This window comes from Pyxicephalus adspersus, chromosome 12, assembly GCF_032062135.1.
Source record: "Pyxicephalus adspersus chromosome 12, UCB_Pads_2.0, whole genome shotgun sequence".
Lineage (NCBI taxonomy): Eukaryota > Metazoa > Chordata > Amphibia > Anura > Pyxicephalidae > Pyxicephalus > Pyxicephalus adspersus.
The window spans coordinates 15,698,307-15,717,463 of record NC_092869.1 but is presented as its reverse complement, the minus strand read 5'-3'; the positions used below and the strand labels follow the sequence as shown (position 1 = coordinate 15,717,463).

Sequence of the window (19,157 nt, the reverse complement as noted above, 5' to 3'; positions counted from 1 at the left end):
CTGGTCCCCTGCTGGGGGGACGCACTGGCCAGAGCTGAGGACCACGTCCCCTGTACGGTCCCCAGGCTCGGGGAAGTGGGCGGGCTGTGTCTCTGGACACAACCTGCCCAATCTCCCATTGCAGGCACAGATCTGGGATGGGAGAGTGGGCAGGGTTATGTAATTGTTACGTCACTATAGGGGGAGGTTTTTACCCTTTGAGTGACACCCCGCTCCCCACGCATGCGCAGTCTGGAGCCGGTGATTTTAGCGGTCTGTGGAACCGAATAGGTTAGTGACCACTGCTTTAAAGAACAAGCCTTTTTATATGTGAAACTGGGCCTATCACTTAGAATTTTTGCTGTGTTAGGATCATTTTTTAGGATGTGCCAGTGTTTGTTTAGTAAGACTCTCATATCTCTATGACGTTTATTAAATGTAGGTATTAAACGCACTGGTTCAAACTCTTCTATTGGTTTTTGTTGAGCTAGTAGGGTTGCTCGATCTGTCATCCTAGCCTTTTGATAAGCCTTACATGTTTGGTATAACGTCTTGCCGTTAATCTTGTTGCCTTTGCTTCTTTTTCAAAATCAGATTCATCCGTGCAGTAGCGCCTAAGCCTTATGTACTGGCTGAAGGGAATACTGTTTTTCAGGGGTACTGGATGTGCGCTTGAGGCATGCAGAATGGTATTGCCCGCTGTACTTTTTCTATATGAGGGTGGTCTTGATTTTCCCTTCATGGGTAGTCCTGATGTAAGTATCCAAGAATGGGATTTGATAATAGTCATATTGAATGGTAAATTTGAGGTTATATTTGTTGTCTTGCATTTTGGAGAAAAATTCTAGGAGTAATGTGATGGAGCCTGTCCAAATAACGAAAATGTTGTCAATATACCTTTTCCATATATGTATATGGCGACAAAAGGTTTGTAAGGCTGAATTAGATAGCAGGTTGATTTCCCAATCGCCAAGATATACATTCGCATAGAATGGGGCACATCTGGTGCCCATAGCCACCCCTTGTGCTTGTAAATAGAATTTTTCCTTGAAGATGAGGATGTTCTGGGTAAGTATATGTTTTAGTAAAGAAATGATAAAGCTACTAAACTCCATGTTGTGAGGATAGGTGACATTGAGTTGTTTCTGAACAGTTTTAATTCCCCTTTGATGGGGAATACTGGAATATAAAGCTTCCACATCAATGGAGACTAGTAATGATGTGGAAAGAGTGCGTAGTTGTGATGTGAACTTCTAGAGTTCTAAGGTATCCTTTAAATATGAAGGTAGTTGAGTAACTAGTGGTCTTAGACATATGTCTACTAGTTCGCTCACATTAGATGTTATTGAGCCTATTCCGGAAATAGGTCTGCCAGTGGGTTTTTTTTATGTCTTTGTGCACTTTTGGAAGCGCGTAGAAGGTGGGAGTTGTAGGGTTCTTTATTTCCAGAAATGTTTGCGTTTTCTGATCTATAATTCCTTTGTTGAAGGCTTTATTGATTAAATTGTAGAATTCAGAATAAAATAAAGTGATGATGTTGCTTTGAATTAATTGGTACCATTCTCTATTGTGAAGAATTTCAAAGCATATTTCTTCATAATGCTCTCGGTTCAGTATCACTATATTGCCTTTGTCGGCCAGCTTAGTTACTATATTCTTGTTTCATTTGAGGTTTCTAAGAGCTCGTTGGTGTTCTGGTTTCAAATTGGAAGAGGACGTATTGTATTGCTTGGATTTTAAGGTTTTGATCTCCCGTGTCATCAGGTTTAAAAAAGTTATGATGTGTGGATTAGAAGACATTGGTGGAAAAAAGGTTGATTTGGGTCTTCTCATAGGAACTGATGTTGATTGTTCCAAAGTTTTATCCTTGTCCTCCTCAACATCCGATTCATTTTCTTCTAAAAGTTGATAGAAGATTTAAAATGTTTTAAAGTCCTCAATGTCCCATGGTGTTAGGTTTTGTTAGAGGGACCTGTTTTATCAAACATTAGTTTGAGTGTCAGGCGTCTGGCAAACAGATTTAAATCCTTTATTAGTTCAAATTCATCCAATTCATCCAAAAATTCACCCAATTCATCCAATTTTATTAAGTTTACTTCATTCTTATTGAGTTCGTAGGTGGATAAGTTGGTTATTTCGAGGTTTTGTCCACTAGGGACAGTTTTTGTAGAAAGTTGTCCATCGGACCCACTTGTGGGGTCGGTGATGGATTTTGGTCTTGCACCTGTTTGTGATGGAACGGGTAGTAGTGCAAAATCTGGTGATATTGTTGAAGGGTATTTCGATCTTGGTTTTGGAACAGGGCTATCGAGTGGTGATAGAGTATTTATTGGGGCAGTTTCCCAGTGTCCAAAAAGTTGGGACTAGAGTCACTAATAAGGCGTTTCTTGCCTTTTTGGTATTAGAGGGTTGAAGGTTCAATAAGGGAGTATGTTCCTGGGTAGTCAGATCTTGACCATGAGTAGCATGTTGGGTATTTTGGTTGGCTTGAAAGTAATACTTATGTATGCTGAGACATGGAGAGAAGAGATGAGGGTACCAAGGAATTAATATCTAAGTTTGTGAGTTTTGTAGTTGGTGGGACGGTTTCAGGTACAGTGATGGTATTGTCTGTACGTTTAATGGGTTGGGAGTCCCATTTGTAGGCCTTATGTTTAGTAAATGCCCACTTATCTTTTTGAAATTTAGCTTCTTTTTTGGTATAAAGGTTTATATTGATTTTTTCCAATTGAGTCTTAAATACATATTTATTTCTAAATGGTTCCGTGTCAATAATGTCCTAATTTTGAGAATACATTTCTGCTAATTCGGAGTTTAAAGTGATTCATTCCTGTTTATAATAGTTGATTAAGATTGACAGAAGATTTTCATAACAGTTATTTAAGACTTGTTCCCAATCTTTTTTAATCCATTCCCAATTTTTACATTGTGGAATAATTGAATGCTTAGGCCTAGGGGATTGCATTTTCCCTAAATATATTTTTCAAAAAAAATCAATGTGTCAATATAAGACTGATTTCCGTTTGAAAATCTATCTTAATTTTTTTATAAGAATACTGCTTCTCTGATCATCAAATTTGGAGGATCTACAGTCTGTAAGAACTTGGGACATAAAACTGTCCCAGTCTTCCCCTAAAATATCCATTTAAAACAGTTTTATGTGTCCCTGTTTAAGATAATGAGCAAAAAAAAAAGAAGTTATGAAGTTTAGAGTTCCCTCATTTAAATTAAATGACAATTAGGAAAAAGGGGGGGCTCCTTTGGATTTCTTGCATGTATGGCTTGCTAATAACAGAATGTGTCTTGTAGGTCTTGGTTAGGCCACCAGGTCTGTGTTGTACTACTAATACTACTACTCCTAAAGGGGACACTATGTCAAGTGCTTGTGATCAACGTTGTTTTTCCTTTGATTAGGGCAACTCTCAAGTTTGTCTCTGCTTCCCCAGCAGTAGACATCCTGATAGGAGTAAGTCAAGAACAGAGAGATGAACTCCTTAATCTCCTAGCAGGCTGCTAATGTGGTATTCATTCTGAAGAATGCCATTTTTGAATGTAAATCTTATCCTAAGCTAACTGTATGGAAAGTTGTGCTTTAATTAGCCGAACACTTAATACTTAAACTTATTCTGATTCAGGAATTTAGAAAAGTAAAAGTAAAAGGTATTAAAAGCAGAGGGTTAGAACACCAACCTGGCAATCTGTACTTTGGTCAGGAATGGTAGCCTATATAATAACTACAGTTAAATAAATGTAGTATAGGTCTTTTTTAACTGCAGTAGAGAATTTTAGAACGTGTTTTAACGTGTTTTAGAACACGATAAAGCAAAATACAATTTCTTTGGCATATATGTAGTTACTTGTTTGCTAGTTCATCTTACTTTCTAAGGCTTACTTGCCTTTTCTAGCAAACAAACACTCTATTTATAGGTAAAATACTGTCAGCTTTGGCCTAAACTGTTTTACCTTTTAAAAATATAGATTTTTCTTTTTGGTCTGTCCAACTTTACTTTATGTAGACATAAAATGTTTTTAGGAGTGATGCTACCGAACTCCTTCCATTCTGCATATGTAACTGCAAGATGCTTGCTGCTTTTCGATTTTATCTTAGTTGTTGTTTTAGACCAGCAAATCTGTTTTAGCTGTATGTGATAAAAAGTAGATGGATAACTGAAGAACAAAAAAAAACAAACTATGCTGTTGCCTTTATATTGTCTGGTTTATGTCTGCAACAACTATTTGCTTTGTTGCTCCAGTTATTTTTAATCTGTTCCTTTGTTTTCTAACATCACAAATAATATGAAACTGTAGAATACAGTATTCAGTTGCACTTTTATTATGCCAGGCTTCACTTGCCAATGATTTTATTTTTGTAAACCATTGTGTTTTTAGATGTTGCTAGCACTTCCAGAGCCTGCACATCTGACCTATGTTCATCTTATCTCAAGCCCTCTACTAATGCTAGAGCAGTTGCTGATGAATATGAAGATAGACTGGATCTCTACTGCAGTGAGGACTCTGAAGCAGCTTGTAAATGATCCAGACTCGACTTTTTCAGTTGAAGACTTAGACAAATTGCTTTGCATTTATGCAGGAAAAGCTTTGGATGTTCCATTTTCTTTACGGGAAAAAAGAACTGGTACGTATTTGTGCTTAATAAACAATTTGTGAAGTACTTGAATTTAGATGTGTGGCACATTTTCCTAGATTGTTTTTGGCTAGAAAGTTTGTTCTTCAGATTGTATATACAATTTCTATAAAAGATATTTTGTTCTTTCTTTAGAGGGCTTGATCATTTTTCAGATGGGAATTCCACCCACTATATAAAAGTCTAGCTTTTTTCTTATTAACCATATTGTTTTTTAAAAACAAAAAAAAATGTGATTGCCATGCAAACCTTGGCGTATGTACAAAAAGATAAAAAAAAACAAAAAACAATCCATTTCCTATTACTCATCACCTTAGTGTGTTTTCCCTATTCCTCACAGTCTCTTTTCGTGCTATGATCTGTACAATCCCTGCCTAGTTGCCTCCTTGCATACGCTATGCTGTGTGTTCTTTATCCCCCATTACCTCTGTCTGTGAACTGCATTAACATTACCTATTCTCCACCACCATTCTTTACTTCACTTTATAATTCGTTCCAATGTGCTTTGTTCCTTAACTGTTACCTTAACATAGCCACTAACAAAATATTGTCTCTCTATGTATATTCGGGGGGCAGAAAAAAGTAATGGGATTAGTATAATGGAAGAGTTTGTTTTTCAAAATGATTTTTCTGGCATTTAAATGTTTCTGTAAGTTTTTTTGTTGTGGCACAGCTATTTAGACTTGTACCAGGTTTTTTTTTTTCTTCGTCTAGACCAACTATGGTCCATATGGTATTATATCTGGGATATGTTTACTTTCCAACTGATTTGAACTTGATGAACTTATGTCTTTTTTTAACCTCACCTTCTATGTAACTATGTAAGACTTTTTTAGTAGGTGCAATGACTACAAATTGTGTTGGTGTAAAAACAGCGAGTTGGCTCAGGGTCTGTTAATAATGTTACTTAGTATTTTGGTATTATTTGTTTTCCAGGGTTCAAACATTTTTTTTTTCCTTGGATGCTTTATGGTGCTTGGATAAAAAAAAGGTTTAAGAACCTTTATTGGTCTTAATTTGCAAAATTAAAAAAGATGGAGTAAGGGCTCCTTCTAACCCCAGCAATGTGGTGCATTTTACTAAACACACATATGTGTGGCAATGCGCTGCACATTACATACAAATGTAGTGCATTCTGAAACACATGGGGGTGTTTTTCAGTATTTTCCTGTGTTTTCCACATTTACCCTTTGTTTTAATTATTAAAATGTTGCAAGGAGCATTATCTAAAATGCCCCAAAACGTGCCCCAAGGAAACACTCTGTTATAGATTAGCCTATTGGAATGCATGGGAATTTCAAACATTGGCTTTTAAAGCCTCAGGTTAATGCTGGGGATAATGTCATGTAGATTCAGCCTTAAAGAAGAGGTTGCCACCCTAAATAATATCACGTGGATTGCCATGTGCATCCACACATTTACAATGAATGCCGGCGCCGCATGGAGCGCCCATCACTCACACTGGGTGTTCCTGCGCACAGTGACACGCCCCTCACCTACCAGTGCGGACAAATCTTTTAACGGGCCTGTGTGCCCCATGCGGCACAAGAAGGAACCCCTGCTGGGAACCAACAGCCAAAGACATCCAAATACATTACGTTGCTTAAGAACATTCACACATATTGATAATAACATCTTTAACTCAACTCTGTCTATGGCAAAATTCCAGAACATTAACATTTGACCTTAGGTGATGATTTATTCTTAATTATACTCTCCTTATTCATACCTTTAGTAAATCAATCCATTAACACATGTGGGTGTTTTATAGATACAATATGACAATATCAATTTGAGATCTTTTTTTGAAAATACAATCACAAAACTATTAACAACCATCATCAAATCAATATTGCATTATCATGGTACAGCCTTTGTACATATTCTCGATTTCATAATTATATTAATTTATCAGTCTACACAAATTAAAAAGTAAGTATAAAGTATATATTTGTGACTGGTAAAAATAATATAATTATGAAATCAAGAATGAGGGGGGAGGGTAAAGTTAAATGGCATTGAGAACCAGTTCAATTAAGGGGGGTTAAAAGTACTGCCACTGACCACAAATACATGTATAGAGGGAAAGAGAATAGTACTGCCACTGACATCAGTGCTGGTGGCTAATATTACAATTATTTACACCAATGCTGACATCAGTGCTGATTTATGCATTTTAGTGCATTCACGGACTACAAATACTTAGGCTTTCTTAAAGTGAAACAAATGTAAAAATAAATAAAAAAAGTGAGCATGCAGGCCCACTTTTTTTTTTTACTGTAAAATAAACTTAACTAACTGATCACTTGTTGGTTCCACATATTTGGCCATATTCATTGACCAGGCTGGAATGACATGCCCTATGGGGGTTTTTGTTCCCAGCAGCCAGCTATGCTGGGATCATCTACTGACCTGCACATGCGCTATTTAACACACATTAAAGAAAAGATTGCAAGCAGACTGGAAAGTTTTGTTTTGGGCAGAAGAGCCATTGCCTTTTCTTTCTGCAATAAAGAACCTGTCTGCTTACTAGTTTTGCATTTTACATGTAGTTCTACTTTAATTGACTGGCTTGGCATGACATAACTACTGTACATGCAAGTTAATCCATCCATGTAGTTCATGTGTAGCTCCATGTGTCCAACAATATTTGTTTAACCATTGAAAACTTGGAGTGTTTGTTAGATTTAAGGGCTAATCATTTTTTTATACTGCAGAAATATTTTAACTGCTGTGCCTCTCTGCGACATTTTGTTTTGTTTGGTAACCTGTAATATATAACATGTAAATAATTAAAAAATTACCATTTCTTCAGATTTTGTGTATCGAATTCCAGAAATCAACCGCCATTCAGCAGAATTAGAGATAATTTCATCTTCACAGGCAGAGCAGCTACCATCTACACCCATTGCTGGTAAGGAATGTGAGGTCAATTTTTAAACACCCTACTGTTATTTGGGATAATGCAAATATAAAAATATATTTTGTTTCTAATAGCACAAGTGCATCCCCTTGCGGCAAATAAATTCCTATGCTCATATATTCTACACACATGTACAGTTTTATATACAGTTTTGCCTTTTTTTATCAAGCATAATCACACATTTGCAGAGGTTTAAATATGTCTGCCTAATCAATTTTCATAATTAAATAATATTAAATTACATTATACTAATATTATGTAAATTATGCATGCTTTACAGACCTAAAGCCTAGTTATAAACATTATTACTGCTTTGCTATGCTATCACCTAAGCTTTAGCAACCTGTCAGCAATTTCTGGTTTTCTTTAGGTATTAAAACTTGCACACCCACCTACAGCCAGGGAGAAGAAATTATTTTTACACATCTGGACCATAATTATATGTCATTAACATAGTATAGGGGTAAATTTTTGGGGAAGGCAATCAACCTACCATATGTTTTTTGAGATGTGAAAGAAAATCTGAGTGTATAGAGGAACCAGATACAAAAACAAAGACATACAAACTCCATACAGAGATAGAGTTGGAGCCATAGAGATGCCCTGAAATGATCTTAATGCATCACTGGTACAGTGTCACAACAAGTTGCAGGGAAGAGAATGCATGGTGCTCAGAATATGTGTTGCAGCTAGACTCACAGCTTTAGATTCAGAATGAAAGTGTTCAAAAGTGCATAAATCCCTTAGAATACATCTAGTCATACCCATACCAACATAATAAACCAGGTAGTTGTAAATGTAACAATGTTTTGTTCACTTCAAGCAGATTTTGCTTACCTATAAAAGGTAAACCCGCTTAAAGCAAACAAGCCCAATGTCAACAGCCTTTACACAACCTATTTAATAGAGGTCCAGTAAAGAGTCGGTATGACAGTTATATTAAATGTTTGTAGCAGACAGATTTGTAAGGTTCGGCATGCAACACCCAACAAATCCAAACCCTGGGTGTCCCTGTCTAGTTTTGTCAGTCACAGACCAGCTGCTTCAGAGGGAAAATGTGTGTTTCCAGAGCTGGTAAAACAGGTCCCCATACCCATGGTTGTTCATTTTTCTTTGCGATGTTGTACATCTATTATGGCCATTTTGGGCATATATTTATAAATAATTTTATATTTTGGGGATTTTAATTGTACCTAAACAAAGAATACAAAAGCCTATTTTATTGTATTGTATCAACGTAGAAAGTTAATGTACTTAAAAGTTTGAATAATGATGAAATATACTTAAAATTATACTGTTATTTATCTGGAATAATGATGAATGAAAGTTGATTATTTTTCCACCAATGAAGACCCTCTAAGCATTAAAAATATGTGCATTGTTGGTAAACCTAAAGTCTACTGATATATCACTCATATGCAATAAAGCTGCTTGCTAAATGTTTTGTTTCCTTTACATTTTTTTAACCTTAGTTGGCTATATTGTAACATATTATTTTAGGTCCTCCCGATAAAGGACTTAAGCAAAGAAAGTCTTCCCCAGAGTTTATACCTCCCGAAAAACCTCCAACCAAAATGCAGTGGATTCCAGATGACACTGAAGTCACCTGTATGGTTTGTAAGAATGAGAGATTCACCATGGTGAGTGTTAAAGTACTGTCATGTTTGAAAAAAAAAAAAGGGTTAACTGTAGTGTTGTTTTTGCTAGGTTGTACATTGATGTAATATTTTACATTTTTGTTGTTGTCCTATATAATATGATCATACTTCACATGGTTTTCATTTGGGGGCACCTATACATTGCCGCAACAATTCACTAAAGAAAACCTTTTATGCTAAGCACAAATATACCCAAGGCGTCAAATCAGGTACTTTGCTAATTTTAATACTAACCTCCTTAAAACACACCACGGCCCTTCCAAAATTATATTTACATATTGGTACACCTACTAAAACCTCCAATCCAACTTTATACTCTAACCCTAATGTCAATCTATTTTCCTCAAGACAATGTCAAAACACGTTTTCATCTCTTACTGTGCCTACACTAGAATCCACATACCAAGAGGCTTTGAATAAAAAAACATAGTCAAAGCTACAAATAAACAATGAAAATCTGCAAAAGACACAGGACCCAAAGATCTTTCTGACTATTATTAAAAAAAGTATGCTGACCTACTAACCCCCTTACTTTTGTCACTTACATTTATCCAGTTTCCACCGGCCTGACTTTCAATGAATTTCTATTCTTTTATTCAGGCTTACCCTCACATTTGGTTCTTTCCACAGCTGTTTGTTTTAAAGCACTGTATAGTGCATACAGTTTTGCATTGAGAAGCACAAATACCCTCCATGTTGATGCATTTAGATATTTCCTGTCCATGCAAAGTAGCCAGGGACTTCACTTTAGCAAACTTAGCTACAATATGTCTTGCCCCACATAAAGACATGTATTTCGAAGAATGAAATGCCAAAGGCAGTTCTCTCTTTAAGCCCTTCAAGATTATGAATGGCTCCATGGCTGCCCCTTTTCCCTTCTTAATTGTTATCCTAATGGTAGAGTATTTTTTAGGAACAGTCATCACCAAAATCCTAATTAGGCAATTCTCCATTTAACGTTTTTTTCAAAAAAAAACAAACAAACAAAAAAAATGTATTCTTTACTTAAGTATTTGTATTAGGACTTGGGTGGTATTGCTTAATTCTGGCTTTGTTCTTCACATGTGTGGCTGTTACAGTCCTGGCTATACTGTCTTTCTGAAAGACAAATTAAACTGAAAAGGTGGTGGTGTCTGTCTGTATGTTAGAGGTGATCTGAAAGCAAATGTGAAAAAAGGAATTGTGATGAGGTTGAGACATTATGGAAGGAGTGTCATATGGGGATGCATGATACACAGTTAAATATTGGAGTCTGTTATAGGCAGAAGAAATAGAGAATCAACTACTTGCACAGATAGAAAGGGATGCACCGGGTTGGACAGTGGTAGTGATGGGTGATTTTAACTACCCTGACATTGGCTGGGACAATGCCATTACAAATACAACAAAAGGGCGGAAACGTATTATTTAATACAAGATCGTGCATCTGACTGTATGTGGTATGTCCTGCATTTTAGATGGACGTCCTGCACAAATTTTGTATTTGGCCATTATGTGTTTTTTTCAGCTGACTTCACATTGATATTTATTGCCCTGCTAACCCCTCCCCTACCCAACTTATCTCCCAAATACCTTGGTACTTGCATCAGTCCATCCATATCCAGAGCCCAAAGCATTACTACTTAAACATCGGGCACATGCCCAAATTCAATGTGGCAACAATGATTGTGAATTAATTCTGGAAATTGAAGCAGGAATTGGAACAGAATTGAACACACCAGTACACTCTGCAGTTAGCATTCCATGCCTTTGGATTGATTCATCATCATCATCATCATCATCATCATCATGATCTATCCACCTGAACTCCAACACAACCATTGCTGCTACCGCCCTGAACTGCCTTTTCACCAATCCCCCTTCTCATTCATTTTATCTCACACCTGGAACTCAACAAGCAAGTCTCACTACAACCCATAATACAGCTGGTGCTCACATGGACTTCAGTTTGCCACATTGATTTATGTGCTCCTGTGATTTGCCATTATCTGTTAATATGCATCATTCACCTTATACCCACTCTTAGTTTTATTCCCTCTCTTCTTTCTCAGTCTGTTAACTCCTTCACTCTCCTGCTTTTTCTGTCTGTACTGCTACACTTTTTTTCTCTACTGCTACTTGCTGGTGACATCTCACCCAACCCTGGCCCCCCCACATCCTTTTTCTTCCTTACCATCTCGGCAAGATAGTCCCTCCTTCTAATCTCATTCCCATTAACCAAATTCACAAATTCTAACCCTTTTTTCTAGTGGTCTATGGAATGCAAGACTTGTCGGCAATAAACTCACTTCTATCCACAACCTTCTCCTGTCACAATATCTGAACTTCTTGGCTCTCACTGAAACCTTGCTGCTGCATCCTCCTATGGAGGCCTGCACTTTACACATAGCCCTAGACCTGACAACAGAGTAGGTGGTGGTTTACGTCTCATTATTTCCCCCAACTGTACATATAGGAAGTTTTTCCTACCCCTCCCCTGTTCATTTGAAGTGCATTCCATCTGACTATTCCACCCTCTACACCTCATTGTTGCTGTTGTCTACCACCCCCCAGGCCCAGTATTACAATTTTTGAACAATTTTGCTCCCACATATTCTTTACCATGATCTTCCCACACTCATCCTCAGTGACTTCAGTGATGCAGTGGATGACCCCAACCATCCTTTCTCAGTCTAACTGCTCTCCTTTACCTCCTCCTTTGGACACACACAGAAAATAAATGGCCGCACACACATCGCCAAACATAATATAGACCTGGTATTTTCCAAACTCTGCAACCTCGCCAACTTTGACAACTCACCATTTCTGCTTTTTGACTACAACCTCCTCACCTTTAACCTATTTATTCAATGGCAATTAGACATCCCTAACCTTGACCATAACTTATTTGCAAACTGCCTTACATCGCTAACTCCCACTCTTTCTAAAATAACAACTCCAGATAAAGCTGACACTCAGTTCAACATACTCTTTCTTTGGGTCTGGATAAAGTTGCCCTTGCCACTTTCCGCTACCCCTGTCCTGCTAACCCCCGACCTTGAAACAACAATCACACCAAACATGGACTACAAAGCCAGGCTACAACACCGTAACACTGCACTCACTGTTTCCAAGCAAAATTATTTTCTCCACTGTCATATCTTCTCAAGCTTCCAACTCACGGAGTCTCCCTAACAAATGACTCCTTTCTAAACCCAACACCTGCTTCCTCTACAGTTAGTTACCTTCTCTACACAAGACATAGCAACCCTCTTCAGAAATAATTTTGTCAAACTCAGACATGATGTCTCTGCTCACTGTGCCACTCCAACTAAATCCACCACTTCCACCTGTAAACCATCACTAACTTACCTCGGCCCTGTTGCTCTGGATGAAGTCTTCTCTCTCTTCTTTCATAATCACCATCTACTACCTGTCAGCTTGACCCAATTCTACCTTATCCACTCCACACCCACTCCTCCACCCTTGCCCCCGCACTAACTGAACTATTCAACCTCTCCCTGTCTACTGGTATCTACTTCTCTGCTTTCAAGCATGCCATTATTATCCCTATTCTGAAAAAAACAACCTTCTTGAGCTCCTTGTCCTTAGACTTACTGACTGAACACCAACTCTCTCCTTGACAAACTCCAGTCTGGCTTTTGAGCTCCCCATTCCACTGAAACAACCCTCTACTAAAGTGGCCAATGACCTCATCAGAGCCAAGTCACAAGGCAACTTCTCTCTCCTCCTACTCCTAGATCTTTCCTTTGCTTTTGACACTGTTGATCACCCCCTTTAAATCCAAATAACGACATCCATTGGTATCAATGACACTGCTCTCTTGGTTTGATTGCTACCTGTCTGACCATTTCTTTCAATGCTAATTCCTCCTCTCCTTCTCTCCTCTCTGTTTGTGTTCCCCAATGGTCAGTCGTTAGACTGGTTCTCTTTTCTTTTAATACCTCCTCACTCGGTAGTTTTATATTCTCCTTTGGCTTTCAGTATCATTTGTATGCTGATGACACTCAAATCTATCTGACCACTCCTGACTTGTTCCCCTCAGTCTTTGATAAGTTTTCATGTGTCCTGTCAACCTGTTATGTCACGGATATAATTTGTGACAGTTTATGTAAATATTGATGGGTTAAATTTAAAGTGTACAAAAAGAGATAACACAGAGACTTGCAAGTAAAATTTAAAGATTATACTATTTAATAATAAAGACAGGTAGATAAAACAATGCAGTAACAAAGAGTTTTAGTTGAGACTACCTAATTAGATGTATCACTGTGTTTTAACCTCCTGGGCGGTAACCCCGAGTGTGACTCGGAGTAGAAAAAAGATGCTAAAAGCGGTAACCCAGAGTCACACTCGGGGTAGATACACCTATAGGAAACAATATTAATATTACTTACCTGATCCGCCGGCATCTTGTATTGCCCTTCTCTGTGATGTTCATCTTACTTCCTCCGGCCAGCTTCCTCTGCACTTGATGAGTCACCCGGGAGTTTCGATGATGTCGGTCCATGGGGACGTTTGCTGGCGGGGCGGGAAATTCAAATCCATTTGTATCGCATTTATTAAAAAATAACTGTATTGAATGCAATACAGTGGATTTATATGTGTAAAAGCAGTACATTGTCTTTATTGAACATTTATTTTACAGTATAATATATTAGTATGAGTATATAAATATATATATTTTTTAATTAATTTAATTTATTATTTTGACATGATTTTGTGCTTCAAACTTTATTATACTCATACTAATATATTATACTGTAAAATAAATTTTAGTGAAAAACAATGTACCGCTTTTGGACATATAAAACTGGACAGAAATGAACCGCCGAGGAGGTTAAACTACCCAGGAACTAAGACAATGGCCAGTGCTTGACCAGTACTGACCAATGATCATCCTTTAACCAGCATTCTACCTTATAAGGATGCCAGTTAAAGAATGTGCTGCATTCCTTTAGCATGACCTCATATAGGGTATATATATATATATATATATATATATATATATATATATATATATATATATATATTATATATAGTTTCTAAATAAAATTGTGCTAACCCAACACTCCACTCCCTGGCTCACCAACATCATAATGAATCACCAACAGTACAAAAAGACAGAACTTCCACTGTTGAAGCAGTACACTTTGTTCTAAAACAGCAAAACAAACAGACACATTTATATAATTAGTATAACAACTACTATATACATTAAGGCATGTAATATACCTTCAATCCAACCCCCAACCCTTAAAAATCAAATGACAGGATTTAACCAGGACAACCAATTTGGCCATTTTAGATTTCTGTCTCTCTTTGAAAATTCATTTTTTTCTTCCATCGGAGTATATTTGATTCCTGTTTTTGTATAATATAGATTATTAGTGGTTCCCAGCAGTGTTTGTCCCAAAATATTTTTTGGGAGCAAACTGCTGCACTGCCTTTAAATGTATAATTTCTAAATTCAGTCTACCAGTCTTCTGATAACCAAACCACTATTGGCAGTCCCATAACTGTGCAGTTAAATGTTCCCAATGTCAAGTCCCCATAATCATACCATGTCCTGTTGAAAAGTTCCTCCGGTGGTACTAGAATGGCAATATATGGCATAGTTCTAGTTGACAATGTACTATGAGTACATATCCAGCAGTCCGTCTTATTCATCAGCTGGGCATAATGGTGATGCATATACAATCATTTATTTTCAAGAGTGTCTTGTATAAGACATTGATAATCAGAATCCACTCCAGGCCATAGTGATAACAAGAAGAGCCACCAAGATTGGAACCAGTCTGTGGGAAGGAAAATAATAACAGTTAACATCAACATCTCTTCGTTTTACATTAGTATTAGCTTTTACTAGCAAATACTTCATCTTTCCTCTTACTTTTCGTTACCCTAGCTGGTATACTGGATATTATCCATATCAACGCAAATAATCACATAACATTATTGAAAAATGTCTTTGGACAAGTCACTGTCACATCAGTCAGGCAATGGGTCATCGTCACATCATCTTTTTTTATTTATGCTTGATAGAATACTTTAGTCCAGATTTTACAAACTCACAGTTTTTCGCCCACAAAGAATCCCTAAAAATTTCTAGTAGAGTTCACTTTTTAACAATAAAAACTAATTCAGAAAATACTTTGTTGTCCCTGAACTAACATGTGAAGGAATGGTGTACTACCCCCCACCACCCACTGATTTAACAAAAATGAGGCTTGTGACACAACTCATACCCAATCTATCAATGTATTTGTGGGGGTCAGCTCTTTTTTGTTTGAGCAGGCCATTATAACTTTCATTTAGTCCAGATGAACTTGCGGTATCTTCAATCTTCATGTCTACTGCATGTAATTCAGCATATTAGCTAAACCCTTCCTCCCTAATCTGATATAGCATTGACTCTGTGGGGGGTTGAAAAGCAGTAGTAGTCCGAATTTGGCCTTGGTGTGACCATAGCTGAACCATCCGTGTATCATACAATTATTTATTCATCAGCTGTCAAATGCTCCCAATCTGAAGCCTCCTGGAAAGGTTTCCCATCAATCATAATCACAGGAGCCTCTAGTTCAACAGATGCAGTCACCAGTCCTGCTAATTGTTGGTTCAAAAGGTTTGGTTCCTGAGCACAAATGCCACCACTTTAACTTTACTTTGTTCGTATTACCTCTGGTTGCTGGTTGGTACTTCATCTAATGCTGTTTCAAATAAGAAATCGGTGAAAGCTTTTCTAAATCTTTAGCAACCAATCCATGACAGATCATTGGGCTGTGTGGGTAACCTTGTAATAATCCAGTTGTGGCATGTTGTCTTCAATCCCAGGTAAATACTAATTGATCCTGAGACTTTCCATCAATGGTCTTTGGAAAGAAAACGTTTGATAAATCAAGTACCATATGCCACTCCCCCACTGTCTGAGCAACAGTCTCTACAAATGTCACCATATCCGAATCAGCAGCACCCAATAGATGGAACTTTTTTTTTAAAACCTTGAAAGTCAGTGGGCATTTTGTAGTATCTATCAAGTTTCTTTACTGGAAAAATAGGGGCAATAAAAGGACTGACTTATGGTCTGAATGCCCCTGCTTCCAACAGGACCTGGATAGTCTCTGTATTTTATTATGTACCCCGACATTGCTTCAAATAAACTGGTTGCTCCAGGGGTAGAATGTACACTGATGTCCATTTAGCATGACCCCTCACAATGGGTTTGACTGCAAACACAGAAAAATAAGACTGAAGACTGTGAAGTGCCAAACACATACATCTCTTTCATTGTATGGATAGTCTGGCTCTGTAAGATATCAATTTCTGTTATGTTGTTTGGCAATTCAGATGTAAATATTTTGGCAATAAAGACAGGACCATTGCCTATTTGTAGTCTGCAGTGAACCTTAGCAGCCTATGTATTCTGGCTTCCCAAACCTTCCACTGTCACCCATGTAGTGTCTGTCCCCAAACTTTAGGTTCTGATCAGTGGAGCAGGGGATTTATCTTCCAGTCAATGATATATAGGCTGTGGTACCCCCAACCCTTTTTCTCTCTTGGAGGGTGTTTGTGTTGTAACATAATCATATAAAGCTGTTTGTGCCTCCCCATATGGGTTGTCTCTTTTCTGAAGAGTTGTAGAAGGTGGGGTTATTTTTTCTACATCACTAGACAACACCTTCTCGAGTCTGGCTGGCTGTAACTTCCCTTTATCCTTCAGTTGTTTCCTGTGCTTGAACAGATCAATAGTAGGGATCCCATCAATGTCTGCTTTGGGAACACCACTGTTAAGCAGATCAAGAAACAACTGTTTTCTGGTCATTTTGAACCTCCTTATGAAATCTCCCTTTTCTGTCCTTTGTATTGGTCTTTGCTTATGTCCTGGTCCTGGTTCTTTTTCAATCTCCTCAAAAATCCTTCTCCAGATATCTGTCTGTATTTCTGTCCCAGCTCAGTCAGCTCCCCTGCAGTATGTGAACGAGTCTCCTCTGTCATATTCTGTTCTGCAGAGGGTCCCTGTGGTGGTCTCATGTCTGTATCTCCACTAGTTCCAGTCATTCCACCGAATCATTCCCTCACTTCACGTCTCTGCCTAGTTGTTGCTATTGGTCTCACAAATTCTTCTGTCTCTTCAATCTCAATTTCTTCATCTGACTCAGAAGACTCTGACCATTGTGCAACCTCCTCCCATTTTCCTCTTGAAATCAATGCTCTAACATGCAACTTAGCCCCCTCTCTTTTAGGGGGCCGTTTCTTACGACACTGTTTTTTCTTCACAGCATTAACTACATACTTTGAAAACTGTGAAACAACGTCCTCTCTGTGTAACCATATCACGCTAACACATTCTCATTAGAAAAAATTGCTCTGTAACAGCCTGCAGTTCAAATTCCAATATCTCTTTTCTCTGTCTCAGCTTGGAGCGCCTGAAAACACAGACATCCCAACTGTGCAGCGGCCTTCTGCTCCTGTTTGTCATACTGAGACAGATCTAATTCCCTCACCGACTGGCAGGGATCTGCCAATCGGGTTGGAGCAACATATTTATTAAACTCGCAAGCAATTGGGTTCCACTTTCTTTTACCCCAGCTAAACAACTTCAGCATTTTATTCTGATTGCATTTTATTGACTGATTTTTTTATTGACTGCATTTTTTCAATAATATCTCTAGTTTGCATTCCATTTAAAATAGAAAAAAAAGATTTATAAAACAATGCAGTAACAAAGAGTTAGATATAAAAAATACTTAGCTGCCGAAGTGAGTTGCATTCATCCAAGGAATCCCCCAATTTATTGGCTTGGCAGATGATCAAAAAACATGTTGCATGCATTAAGTTCTAGTTGAGACTACCTAATTAGGTGTGGCACTGTGTTTTAAACTACCCAGGAACTAAGACAATGGCCAGTGCTTGACCAGTACTAACCAATGGTCATCCTTTAACCAGCATTTTACCTTATAAGGATGGCACTTAAATGTTGTGCTGCATTATTTTAGGATGACCTCATATAGGGTATATATATATATATATATATATATATATATATATATATATATATATATATATATATATATATATATATAGTATTTCCTAGTAAAGCATTATTGTTGGTGAGACGTAATTGATATTAAATAAAATTGTGCTAACCCAACACAGACATCCCATCATGAATGGCTGACAGGTTTCCAAAACTCAGCCTGGAAAAAACAGAACTTTACTTCCCCACCTCACATTCAAAATCTTCCCCTTGACAGATTGCTAACTGTTAATAACACTGTTAATCATCCCTGCCCTCAGGCATGTTGTCTTGGTGTCACCTTTCTTCCTCCCCTTTTACCCCCCATATTCATAACATTTCTAGTTCCTGTCACTTTCACCTGCGCAACATTTCCAAAATCAGCTCCTACCTGTCACCACAGACCACTGAACTCCTTAAGAAGTACATGCTCTTAACTTTCATCCGGAATACTGTAACATCCTCCTCTGTGGTATTCCACTAGCCTGACTCTCTCCTCTACAATCTATTTTTAAAGCTTCAGCCAGACTTGTCCATCCTTCTGTGAAAGCTGAACGTATTGTACTCTTAAAGGAACAGAGACTTCTTACTATAGATGGAGCTTTTATTGATCTGTGTGAGAACAATCGAATATGGCTATTGTTCTTAAATTTTTACCTTGTGCATAAGTTTATAACAGTAAAGGATTAGCATTATTAATAGAAACAACCTGGAATGGGCATTTCTACTTTTCAAACTAACCTATAAAATGTGTACATTTAGTGGAGCATAGAAACAGTTAACCACCTAAGCGTTACACTGAGGTCTAGATTTCTGTACCAAAAGTATATATTAGTATAAAAGTATATATATATAACTCTGTATATTGTAAAGTACTATATTATTCTAAAACACCTCCCTAGTGTGGCAATTTTTAAAACTTTGATTCTGTATTTA

At 37.5% G+C, this 19,157-nt stretch overlaps 1 protein-coding gene across 10 annotated transcripts in view; it reads left to right on the top strand.

Annotated features, from left to right (window-relative positions):
* The window catches only part of ZFYVE26 (zinc finger FYVE-type containing 26), a 387,669-nt gene that overhangs the window by 206,764 nt on the left and 161,748 nt on the right, over positions 1 to 19,157 (top strand). For all 10 annotated transcript variants that reach the window (XR_011922929.1, XR_011922930.1, XM_072427512.1 and 7 more), the window contains 3 exons: positions 4,369 to 4,615; positions 7,440 to 7,538; positions 9,048 to 9,187. Coding sequence is in view for 8 of the 10 variants with exons in the window: in XM_072427512.1 (XP_072283613.1) it covers positions 4,369 to 4,615; positions 7,440 to 7,538; positions 9,048 to 9,187 (486 nt within the window). In the remaining 2 variants the exon portion in view is untranslated. The remainder of the gene's footprint in view (positions 1 to 4,368; positions 4,616 to 7,439; positions 7,539 to 9,047; positions 9,188 to 19,157) is intronic.